This window comes from Pogona vitticeps, chromosome 3 (genome assembly GCF_051106095.1).
Source record: "Pogona vitticeps strain Pit_001003342236 chromosome 3, PviZW2.1, whole genome shotgun sequence".
Classification (NCBI taxonomy): Eukaryota; Metazoa; Chordata; class Lepidosauria; order Squamata; family Agamidae; genus Pogona; species Pogona vitticeps.
In genome coordinates this window covers 94884968-94897983 of record NC_135785.1, presented here as the reverse complement: position 1 = coordinate 94897983, position 13016 = coordinate 94884968, and the positions used below count along the sequence as shown (strand labels likewise).

The 13016-nt window shown below is 43.5% G+C and overlaps 2 protein-coding genes and 1 non-coding gene across 7 annotated transcripts in view; 1 reads left to right on the top strand and 2 right to left on the bottom strand.

Moving 5' to 3' along the window:
* The window catches only part of CTNNA3 (catenin alpha 3), a 1002073-nt gene that overhangs the window by 828253 nt on the left and 160804 nt on the right, over positions 1 to 13016 (bottom strand). The gene's annotated exons all lie outside the window — the stretch shown is intronic.
* On the bottom strand, positions 3864 to 4029 carry LOC144588510 (U1 spliceosomal RNA). The gene has a single exon (XR_013544125.1). It is a non-coding gene; the product is annotated as a U1 spliceosomal RNA (small nuclear RNA).
* LOC144588311 (uncharacterized) lies at positions 10701 to 11748 on the top strand. The gene is made up of 2 exons (XM_078390900.1): positions 10701 to 11098; positions 11197 to 11748. Exons 1-2 carry the CDS (start codon positions 10877 to 10879, stop codon positions 11668 to 11670), a joined length of 696 nt encoding a protein of 231 aa, XP_078247026.1. The 5' UTR covers positions 10701 to 10876; the 3' UTR covers positions 11671 to 11748.

Genomic DNA, 13016 nt, shown 5'->3' with positions numbered 1-13016 from the left:
CATTTTTATTCATCCCCCATAGGAAAAGAGGGAAGGCTAACTTTTCCTCTCTTCCTATGGCTTTCCCATTCTGCCTACCGACCCGCCAATCAGCTGATCAGCGAGCCGATAGGCAGCCACCCCCACAGCCCATCCTCAATCCCCTTCCTCTCCCTACCTTAGCTGTCATCCCCACCACTGCCCCACCACCCATACCTGATTGGGAGGGGGGGGTTGTTGTTTGTTGCTTTTGGTTTGGTTTGGTTTTGCTATACAGTAGAAGTGCAGGAGAAACAGAAAGTGGAATGCTTTATCAGTGTATCGTCAAGACCAGAGATGAGGGTATTTGTATACGAATATCCCCCCACAGGTGCAGATAACGAGGGTCCAGCCTCCTCGGGCCAGACCAACGCTCACAACTCCGCTGCTGCCGCCAGCTCTGCATCGCTCCGTTGCTCACGATAGATTAGCCAGTCCTGGCAGAAGGCGGGATGACGAGCCTCTCTGCCAGGTCACAGAGTGGCTAATCCATTGTGGACAACGGAGCGATAGGAAGGCTCCACGGAGATCATGGCAGCAACAAAATCAGGAGTGGTTCGTCTGGCCCCAAAGGGCTGGACCCTCGTTATCTGCACCTGTGGGAGGATATTCATATTCAAATACAAATAAGAATACCCTCATATCTAGTCAAGACCAACAAGGTGTTTGCCAAAATAGGAAAACGAGGACATCTGAAATAAGATTGTAAGCAAAACACTCACAAATAAGAACACCTAATTAAAAACGAAGTCATTTTCCTTTCAGTGGACAATGTAAAATATTTTCTATAAATCTATGCTATAATCACTAAAAGACCAGCTATATTCTTGATGTGTTTCCCCCCTCCCCTTTTTGGTCTATTTTATCTAAATTGGTATATTGGCTTGTTTTTAGGCTTCATGTTTTAGTCCTATAGCCAATGTCACAGTAACAGACTGAAATGCCCTCCTCATGCATTACACTAGGATTACACCCTTGCACAAACAGATGCACAAACAGTTGCACATGCATTTGCACAAATGCTTGCCCAAATTTGTAGTAAATACTATCAATGTGCTGATTCTGAAAATATGTATCTGCTAGCACAATTGATCTTGTGCTAGCACAAAGACATTGTGAGATACAGGCCCTTGTTTTCTAGATGGAATGGAATTATTTTGGTATCATTTTACCTTTCCAGTTATTTAGGTAAGCTGCAGTGGGCATTGGAAACAGGCATATAAATTAGAAATGGGATATTTGTGTTCATCTCCTGGGGGAGACGAATATGAGTATCACCACCACAGGTGATCAGGCCCATTTGACCCTTCCCCCCCCCCCAAGAACCTGCAATGCAGGTGGGAAGTGGATGGCCCAGTTCTGGGGAGGGAGAGTCAAATGGGCCTGGCAACCTGTGGTGGCAATGTTCATATTTGTCTCCCCCAGGAGATGAATACAAATATCCCATCTCTAATATATTGAAACTAAGTAAATACAAATTCAGGTAAAATAACTCCTGGATAATTCAGGCTTGGTCTACGGGTGCATTATATTGCAAATGCAACACATAAACTTAATGCTACATGACATCTGCTTCTGTATTTCAAAGCATCCTCAGGAGGCTTCATGAAGAGAAGGAAAGGTTGTTGACCCTTCCCTGCCATCATCCCCTTAAGACTCCCCCCCCAATTGGCTTCTCTTCCACAGTGTTCCAGACCCACCAGAGAGAGAACAAGTCATTTGCTATCAGAGGAGACGGATGACATAGTGCCCCTCCCCCACAGACTGAATCAATCTCTATACATGTGATGTGATAATGTCCCCTATCATACCTATAGCAACAGGCTAACTCAGGGAGCACAGGACAAGTTGTGCAGCATACACAGCTCTATCCCGCCTCCCCCAAAGTGGGGAAATTCTGGTGCCTTAGGAGGAACCGACAGAGATTTCTGCTGTTGCCCCCTAAAAGCTGCTGCCAGAGGCAGTTGCTTTGCTCTGCTTGGAGAGGAAAGGTACTGGGAATGGGGATGCCATGGAAAGATAGATGGTGAAATTGCTCTGGAAGCAAGAAGGAGATACTGTATTAAGGTACTATTACACACTGCCGCAATCCATAGCCTAGTCATAAGAGAACATTGTAAAGTGTAATGTTACTGTTTGGGACTCTTTTCTTTCCATCTCCTTTGTAGGGGGAAAAAAGCAAAAAAGCCACAAACACTACTTATCTCTACTATTGCTTCTACCTTCCACGGCATTTAATTACTCCCTTCTAAAAGCCTCAAAAAGATAGAAAGACAAATAATTCCCTGTTTTGTACTAACTCTAGTAAATTGACTACAAATCACAACTATTTTATTGCTACCGAATAGCCACTGTGAAGGAAAAAAAATGTCTATTGAAAGTACTCTAGCCAATATAAAAGAAATATCCTCTTCCGTATGTTGGTAAATCTAGATTTTTACAGTGGTTAAAGTGGTTCTGAAAAACTTCTTCTGAGTGAAGGTCCCATTAATAGTAACTGTGCCCTAGTGCTGAAAGAAAATACATTAAATTGCAGAATCTTCAGTAAATTTATTTGAAACTCAAATATAATATACATTAACTACAAGGTTTTGAACAAGAAGTAGAACTGTTCTGAAAATGTCTTTTATAACTATTAATTAATTCGCCATCATGAATGATCCCAGTACAGTACTTAGCTTGAGTAAGACCCAGAGTACATCAGATTTCATTATTCCAAGTAATTGTTTTTAAAATGAAATTTGGAATGTGACCAAAAAAAAGTCTTAATTTGTGCCTTACTTCTTTCTTAATTTGGTCTCAACGGACTACAGGGATTATCTGTGCCTGTGTTATTTTAAAATAAAATATCTGAGCCCATTCTAAAGTAAGTATACACTTAACATGTTAAAGGGAAAAGTCATGCACATTTCAGTCTCTGTAATAGGAATAAGAAGTGTACTTGTTTGAAATTAAGCATGAGCTTGATGCTTGCCAAACAAGCATCATCTGAGCAGGACTGCAACCACTAGGTCAGTGATGGCGAACCTTTTTGAGCCCGAGTCCCCAAACTGAAAACAACAACAGCAACCCAGCAGGCAGCAGGTGGTGGGTGGCAGCGGAAGTGGTGGCAGAAGGAGGAATCCCGAGCATAGAGGTGCCTCCAAACCCCACTCCGGATCCACCTCCAGTCATTCCCAAGCCTGCCACTGCCTATAGATCTGCTGGCCCATCGCTGCCTGCGCCAGCTGCTCCAGATCCTGGCCCACCACCTGTCAGGGCACTAGAACTACAGCTGTAGCCGCCTCCTCAGGTTTGGCTGTCAGGAGTAGGATCCAGCAATTTAGGGCTTACATGCCCACATAGAGGGCTCTGCGTGTCAGCTGTGGCACGCATGCCATAGGTTCGCCATTGCTGCACTACGTGCCTCGCAAGATGATTTTAATTCGTTCCATGGAAATTGCTGTCTTGCAAAAACATCATCTTGTGAAACCCAGTTTCCCATTAGAATGCATTGAAATCCATTTAATGCATTCCAATTGGGAAAAAAAAATCACTGTCTTGTAAAAAAACAAACACAGTTCCCCATACCATCTTGGTGAAAAGCAATCCCCTCACCTGCACTGCCTTTGAAAATTCAAGGGGCTTCAGATGGCCTTACCCCTATTTCTCTCTCCAGCAACAAAGAAAAAGAATAAAAGGAGTCAAAGCAGCCTCCTGGCACCTGACAATGGTAACTCTGTTTGCCCTGATTATTTACTACAGAGAAAAAATAGAGAAATAATGGAATATAAAACATTATCAAGACTTGTTGCTTTTGAAATAGGTCCTGATGAGAAAAAATAGAAATAAAAAGGAATTTAGAACAAGGTTAATCACAAGTGCAATCTCTCATTAACATAAATTATGCAGTTGAGCTCCCCACATTTGGGGAAATCACAGGGATCAGCAGCACATCCCAAGTGCAATGGATGAACCTCCCCCTGAGAAAACCATTTTTATGACATGGTATTTCTCTTGCAAGGTATGAGTTGGAATAGCCCTTGCATCTCCTAGCCCATTGTGTCCCCTAACCCCCCAAGGCATGGTGACCCCCTGGCTGCACCTCCCACTCAGTACAGGGCTGCACAGCCCCAGTCCTGCCAGAGGCCAAGAGAGCTCCTCAGTGTTTTGGGGTGCCCTGCTGGACCCCAATCAGGGGCTAAGTGTTCCTCCCACAATCCTATAGTGCACAGGTATTAGCATATGCTATTACCTGTGCACTAGAGAATTGTGGGAGGAACACCTAGCTAATGCTAGGTGTTCTGCCCACAATTAACATATGCTAATACCTTATGCTAATACCTGTGCACTAGAGGATTGTGGGACAAACACTTAGCCCCAACTGGACAGTGTCTGCAAAGCAACCAACATGAATTTGACCCAACTCCGGGAGGCAGTGTAAGACAGGAGGGCCTGGCGTGCTCTGGTCCATGGGGTCACGAAGAGTCGGACACAACTAAACGACTAAACAACAATGACGATCCTCAGCCAAATAGAAACTTGTAGTTTCAAAGAAAGAGAGGGGGAGGTACTGTATATGTATAATACCTGAGCTTCTTTGTTTGAAGAACTTGGGTATGATATCCAATGAACAGCTTCCTCGGCTGTAATTTTAAAACCATACCTCCAGTGCAGCCTGCATCTTTCTTAACTGGCAAAATCCATCTGCCATTAACTTTTGGGACTCTTTTAAATTCTTTGCACTAATGATAAGATGCAAGCCTGACGAAGGGGCCCTGATCCATGAAAGCTAGCAGATTGTATGATTTCTTTAAAGGTAAAGGTTCACCTTGACAATTTTTGTCCAGTCATGTTTGACTCTAGGAGGTGGTGCTCATCCCTGTTTCCAAGCCATAGAGCCAGCATTTTGTCTGAAGACAATCTTCCGTGGTCACATGGCCAGTGCAACTAGACACGGAATGCTGTTACCTTCTCACCGAGGTGGTTCCTATTTATCTACTTGCATTTGCATGCTTTCGAACCGCTAGGTTGGCGGGAGCTGGGACAAGCAACGGGCGCTCACTCTGTCGCGTGGATTCGATCTTAGAACTGCTGGTCTTCTGTGGCAGCGCCACCACATCCACCACGTATAGTGGTCTATAAAATATCACTTTCTCTTACATTCGTATTGTTTAATGACAATACGGCTCTCTTTTATTTCAGCATATGCTAAGTAAGGAGTCTTAATTTATCTCCAGTGATATTCATTACAGTACGAACAATGTTTGCTATGGGAAGCTAATTAAATGCCAAATCTCTTTCTAAGAAAGACCATGTATCTGAAATGTCATTTCTGTCAAACTGACACTTGAAGGTTTCATGTTCTCATCAGTTTCCTTATTCTTTCTTGAAGTTCAAATTGTGTATCAACTTGCAACACCCCCCTCACCATTTTGTTAATGGCAGAATCTTCAGAACCTAAGATTCTGGCATCTTAACCCTTCCCCTCTGAAATATATACAATTTAAATTTCAGATGGAGATTTTTAAGCTTCTTGTCTTGCACAACAAATATGATTATTTGAGATAAAATTAATTCTTCCCTGCCATTGCCCCAAAAATCTCAAGGACTACTTGCTATTGGCCAGACTAATACAAGACTCTAGTCTGTAATTTTAAACTAAGCAAACCCTATTATCTCACAAATGCTATATTACTTATAAAAATAGATTCTGAGTATCATTCAGAGTTACTGAGTCAGTTCCTTATATAAATATTTAATACTAGTAGTAATATAAAGTTACTTTCGAAACACAGAGCATGCTGCAGATTATTTTCTAGCTATGGCAGAGAAGTTCACTGTGTCCTGTATTAGAAATCAGATAACAGAGTTGAAATAAGCAAATACATTATTATAATCTCTGGATCAGAACATTTATAAGTATAATGACTAAATATAATAGTGTGAAGGAGAGAAAGAGAGTGAGCCATCCTCCACAGTCAGAGGAGTGGAAGGAGGAACTGAGTGTGTGGAGGGCATATTAATGTGGAGGTTGAGCCACATGATAGGGAGGTGCAGAAGCCTAGAGAAGTGTGTTTGGCTGACGAGAGGGGGGGAGGAGCTTGATTTGATTATATGGGAAGATATAAATGAGGACGAAAATGCGGGAAGTTTTAAAGTTGTGAGAAGTGAGCCGGCTGATAAGAAAGATAGATCAGTGCAGACGGAATGGATTATGGGCCAGGAGAGTTTCCTCAAGCTGCTTAAAGAATTCCCGAACTTACAAGTAGATGGAGGATTACTGCCGGGACCTCCTGATTTCTTCACACGTGGGCAAGAGGTAGATCCCTTTGAATGGACTGTGGTGGTTTACCCCCGCAATCAGCGTGGGGGAAGGAGGGTGATCCGTCCCAGTCCCTCTTTACTCCAGAGTCAGCGGGGGGGGACTGGGCGAGACACCCCTGTTGTGGGATGGTTTGTGCTGTCAGAACCACACCGATCCGGCCTATGACCGACCGGGAGCGATTTGGGCCAGCCCCCCAAGAAGAAGAAAAGATAAAGAAATGAACACACGAGTTTGGAGTTATACGTTGTTACCAGAGTTAAGTTTAATGGACCCATTTGAGCCAGCTGAGTTGAGTTTATTTACTAATAAAACAGATTCTGTTAGAAAAGAAGAACAGCCTCCTGTCCTTTTTCCTGCCCTGACCATGGAATCACCCATGGCAGAACCAACACGTATTCACAAATAGCTAAATCGATTTTCCTGCGAGTGGAGCTTTGAGAACTTTCCTCTCCCTCTTCTGCACCCTTGCATACCATCCAAAAACTGATTCCAGAGGATTTCCAGGCCCTTGAGAACTGGTCTTGGGGGTGCATGGCAGGGGGCAACTCCCAGGTTCTCCCCCATTGGTTTTGCAGGAATTTCCTGTGTCTTGTGTTGCACAATCTGGGGGCCCTGGGCTATTTCAGGGAACTCTGCAGTTATTAGTATCAACCATGCCTCAGTCTCTGCTACGCAATCCTTAGCCCTGTTCTGCCAAGTACCATCTCCCTCCTATATGGCCTGCTAGAGGTGTCTCTGCCAGCCTTCCCCTACCATTTTAATTTAACAGTGTCAATCCAGAAGACTTACAGACCCTCTGAAATTCATGAGAGGAGCTCAAGGAGAAATCCTTCAAGTGAGCTGTCTTTCGGATCGCATGTAAATTGTCCATCACCTCATCCCTTTTTTCATTCAATAGGCCAACGCCATCAAACAGGAGTTCTTCAATACGGGACTTAGCATCGTCATTGATTCCCGCTGAGCGCAGCCAAGTGAGAGCAATAGCTGATGTCATGGCCTTGGCCATATGACAGGACACCAAATGTTGTTGTTTAGCCAGCGTCATCACTTCCAGGTGAGTGTTGAGAGCAGCAGCCCTGGTTTCTTCAGGAGAGGCTTGAAAAACTGGTAAAACCTTGTTCCCTAACTGCCTCTGACAGGCGCTCATGGCTGCCTGGTAGTTAGAAACTCTCATTACAAAAGAAGCCACAGAGTAGAGGCGATGGCCTAATACATCCAGTTTGTGGCCTTCTCTGATTCTATGTAAGACAGGATCTGATACTGGTGATAACTTCTCAGCCTCCAACAATGTAGCCACATAAGAATGAATATCCTTAGAAGAAGAAAAATTATGTCTCCAAAAAGAAGAAAAAAAATTATGTAAGGTCTCCAAAAAGAATTTAGTGAAAACCTCAGTGGCAATCAGGTCACAAGAGATAAGCTGGTATTATACTCTGGATGCTAGGGTGAGAATGGCCAAGGCAGCAAGGCCAAGGGCAGCATCACATAGGAAACAGAAATGGGCGGTGCAGTTACTGAAGTTGCACCTAATACAGGTTAGGATGTGAGCACCATCAGTGTTGTAGTCCCCGGTTCCAAAGGAAATCAGTGGCTCTTCAGATAACCTTTAAACAGGAAAGTGGCGGAGAAATAATTGTTCCAAAGGACAAGAGAAGTTCAGAAGGTCACCCATAGGAATAAACAATGGAGGCCTCACCTGTCCATAATCTGTTCAGAAGTGAAAGAGATCAACTGTTACAGTATCAAGCAGAGTGAAACTAGATTGGATAGTTGTTGTCCCAGCAGCACCAATGCCAAGGTCAATGAGACAAACACTTTCAACACTGATGTGATATCTGTCCTCAATATGAGGGAGAGCAAGAGGCTGGGAAGCTACTATATATGCACCACATTCAGCAGAGGGCTCACACCTCTTATTTCTTATTCAGAGAAAGACCCCAAAGGTACTACGGGATCCTTGGAGTCATGAGCAGATACCACATGGTATTTTGCTAGCACTGGAAGAAATAGCAGCAGAAAGTCACATAAAGGTGTGCAGCAGCAACGACCACACCTGTGGTAGTGAAACTGTATGTACTTGTTCCATCAGTGGTGTATGATACTCTTTCTCAGGTTTCTTTGCCTTCTTCTTAGTCTCTTTTCTTTAGACTTCTATGACACCAAACATCCAAAAAACTTTTTATAGCTCAGCGCATCTACTGACTTTGACAAAGTAAAAGCTTTGACTACAGAAGTGGTCTTGGCAAGAGATAAGAATGAGGCCAACAGCAACGTCTTCAAGGCAGTAGACCTTAGAAATAGCTGATAAATTGAGTTTTATCAAGAGCAACCTGGTTGGTGGCCCTGAGAAATGTCTGGCTGAACCAGCTGGATTTCAGCCAAACCAAAACTATGTTGAACCAAGATATAGCTCTTCCAACTTTTTCCCCCAATTCTGAAGGGTCGACCTTTTCTGCACAGTCAAAGCAGTTTTAAACAAAGCTGTAGTAGTCGTACAGCTTCTCAAAGAGTCCAACAGTTCAAACAACAATGAAAAACCTCAGAACTAGTTTCAACTACTTACAAACAGAAGAAACACTACTCAGCAGAAGAAACATTTTCAAAGGGAAGAGAATGTTCTGACTGTTGCTCTTGCAGGGGATGAAAAGAACTGAATGACTTCTGCTGAGTCACGCTTAAAGAAATGAGGTGTGGGAAGCAGATATACTCAGCAGATATACTCTGGCTGTGGCTCTGTACAGATGCAAAATTCCTTATGTGTTAACTCACAAAGAACAAAATTGTGAATCTAAATGCTTCTTGATCTCACCGCTTTCTACAGAATTTTCTGATTTTTCTTTTCAACTCCCCTGGGATTTCCTGGTCAGCAAAACGTCTTCTGTTTCTTCCCAAGAAACCTTGCAAATTATTCCTCAGATACTCCACAAGAACATACGCCCTTCTCTGCAGGATTCCTTACCATACTTTTTGTCAATGTCAGGCTCCTAGAATAACTAACACCGCCACTTAAAACTGACCAGTTTAACAAGAAATTAAAACTTGACAGGAGCAACCTCCCTTGTAGAGCAGATACAGCATGTGACTAAACAGTAAGTAAAATGTGAATTCATTTGCTGAAATCAAACCAGGAAATTTGGGTCTGTTTAATTTAAGTAGCCACACAGATAGATAGGGAAAAGGCTTGCTGCTATCTCAAGAAGGCTTTCCTTCCTCAACTGCTCAATTTCCTCATCTTATCATTTTTTAAAAGAAAACTCTTGTTGATGGATAGTTACACAGTTAAAAAAATACAGGAGCTCTGCCCATAAGGAGATTCTATTTTAAAGAAGAAGAGTCTTGGGAGGGAGGGTTTTTGCTTTGTTTTATTTTGTTTGAGAGAGTTTATTTCCTGTTTTTTTTAATCAATGTGGTTGCCTCTGAACACAACTATTTAAAACTAACCATTGTAAAAGCCTGAAATTGAAAAGAGCAGCAAAAATCCTGCAGTGGAAAATACTTCAGGCACAAGCAGTGTGAGACTGTCAAAACGAATCTTGTGCAAGAAATCAGCAAGCAAGTGGAAGAAAAAACTGTGCTTAGGATTTCCCTGAGTGATTCCTTGACAAGGTGGAATGTCAAAATTTCCTGGGATTAAAAAAAAACCCTGCAATTTTTACATCCTTAATGGAGACCATTAAGAATAAATATATTTTACTGTTTAAAACTTTATTGCAAAATTACACAAGTTATTTTCATTTCATTTCACTATTCTGTACATGTGTGGATACTACCATTATTGATTAGTTGCCACATGGCACAGGATGTAATCATAGCTAGATGGAGTCAGCCATTTCCTGTTCTGTTCTTGTTTAAGTCGAGATAGAGACAATAGAGGATCAAAGTAGTAGGATAGTGGTAGCTTTATTCAATCTCAATTTTGACAGGTGCCACGCCCCCTTTTGGGACCCTGGACCGGAAGGGGAGGGACTTCCGGCGCCTAGGCTGGACCCAGGCCCCTTCCGGCGGAAGGGGTGGTCCGAACGGTGACGTCAGGGGTTGTGGGGGTCCCCGTGGGCCTATAGGGGTCTTTCCCTAGAGGCCGGGGTCCCCCGTGACCCTAGGGGTGCCTGAGGATTGGACCCCGAGGGGTTGTGCCACCCCACGACCCCGTAGGCCAATGGGGAGCGGTTGGAGGTCCTTGGCTAGAAAAGGGGTGGTCGTAGACCATGTCTCGGCTTGCCCCAGCCCCCTGCGTGACGTCAGGGATTTCGGGTGGGCCCGTGAGCCTATAGGAGCCTTTTCCTAGAGGCAGGGGTCCCCCGTGACCCTGGGGTGGCCTGAGGATTGGTCCCCGAGGTTGCGTGCCACCCCACGACCCCGTAGACCAATGGGGAGCGGTTGGAGGGCCTTGGCTGGAAAAGGGTTGGTCGTAGGACATGCCCCGGCTTGTCCCTAGGCCCTGCAAGGGTGGGAAAGCCCCGGGGAGTTTGCTGAGAGGCTATAAAAACGTGGTTCGGGGACACTTCTGCGCGCTCTGTCAGCTCTTTGCAAAGGTCCTGCGGTTTTGTAGACATGGCGGAGAAGGAGAACAAAGCTCCGGAGCCCGTCCATAAGCCAGAGGAGCAAAAGGTCACGGCCTGCATGACCCTTTCCAAACCCCGAAAGCGTTACATGAGTTCAGATTCCGACAGTGAAAACGGCCCTCCAGGAGCATTAAAACGGCTTGAAGAACCCGACGGACAGTGTCATCCTAGGAAAACATCATGTTATAATGAGAAAACTTCTGAAACGCAGGTAGGTAACCCCTGGGGGTAAGGTGTTGATAGAGGAGCGCTATAGATGTTTATTACGTGTGCTAAAAACCCCTTTTTTGAATTTTTTTTTTTTTTTAGGAGATGCGGTACTTCCAAGCCGGAGGCTATTCTCTGAAAAAACACAAGGACATGCAGGCCCTTACAAGGGCCTGTCTCTTCGCAATGCTAAAAGACGCTTTGTCTGAACATCTGATTCAAAGGTGCTATGGATGCCAGGAAGATCTGTGTGGGCAACAAGCGCACCCGTGCATAGGTTGGAACGATGCTGACTATTCCAAGATGTTGAACGAGATATGTTCGAAACTTTGCTATAAAAAAGTTATCCTTGTTATCACCATTACAGCTTTCCAAACTAAGAAGCTCTGCATGACAAATCGAACCTTGATCTACATACACAAGATTATTAAAAGCTTAACAGCTTCTGACGAGTCATATAACTTTTTAAAAAGACTATTGAGGTCGACAGATGAACAATATCTAGACATTGTTAAACGAACACTACAACAAGTATACGATTGTCATTTTTACTGTTGTCCAAACATGCGTGATTGAATAAAAACAAAAACAAAAAATGTATAATTTTTGTAATATACTGATTTGTTTTTAATAAAGAGCATTTATTGTACCATACATTGATCATATTAGTGCTAATGGCTGAGCAGGATGCACGGGAAAAATTACTGCACAATATCTATTACACACCCTCAGCAGCGGGGAGTTTTGGAGGTCTCAAGCCTCTCTTTAGGGAGGCCAAAAAACAGGTCAAAACCTTGAAGCTCGGAGATGTTTCACGATGGCTGTCTGATCAGGATGCCTATACGTTGCATAGACCTGCTAGAATTCATTTTAAAAGAAATAAGACCGTGGTTTCCAAAGTAGATGCTCAATGGCAGGCAGATTTGGTTGATATGCAACAATATGCCCGGCACAACAATGGTTACAAGTATATTCTGGTCTGTATAGACATTCTGTCTAAGTACGGCTGGGTAAAAGCGCTCAAAGGTAAAACAGGCAAAGAAGTGGCCAGCGCCTTTGAAGCCGTTTTCAAACAAGACGGGAGAAAACCTGACAAAATACAGACGGATCGTGGCGGTGAATTTCTAAACAAACCTGTAACCGGTTTATTCAAGAAATATGGAATACTGCATTTTGTCACCAATAATGAGGTCAAAGCGGGGGTTGTTGAGAGGTTTAACAGAACATTAAAAACAAAAATGTGGAGGTATTTCACGGCTAAAAACACCTACAGGTATGTGGATGTATTGCAGCAAATCCTTAAAAGTTACAATCATAGCATTCATAGAACTATTAAATGTAGGCCTGTAGATGTGAATCATCATAATGACCTGTTGGTCTGGAAAAGAGTCTATGAGCCCTCTGTTGGAACCAAAAAAGAAGTTTCAAAACTCAGAAAAGGGGACCTTGTGAGGGTTTCTAAAAGCAAAGGCGTATTTGATAAGGGGTATGAGCAGAATTTCACCACCGAGATATTTATCGTAGATCGTGTTGTCAAAGGTAAAGAGAGGCCTGTATACCATCTGACGGATTATGATGGGGATGCCATAATCGGTACTTTCTATCCTGAAGAATTGCAGAAGATCAATGACCGGGAAGATCGACTGTACAGAATTGAAAAGATTTTGGACACAAAAGGCCGTGGTCGAAGAAAACTCCACTTAGTGAAGTGGTTAGGTTGGCCTAGCAAGTTTAACAGCTGGGTGTCTGCCTCAGAGATTTCTAAGGTTGTTTAGGCGCTGAGAAGCAAAATGGGGGATCATGGTTTTTACATCACACTCCCGAGTAATGCCTGTAAGAAGGTTTTTCCTCAAAATACAAACGCCTGTTATACGACAATGTTGCCCAAACCCTTAGATTTGATCGGTGTTTGGGAAGTTGGT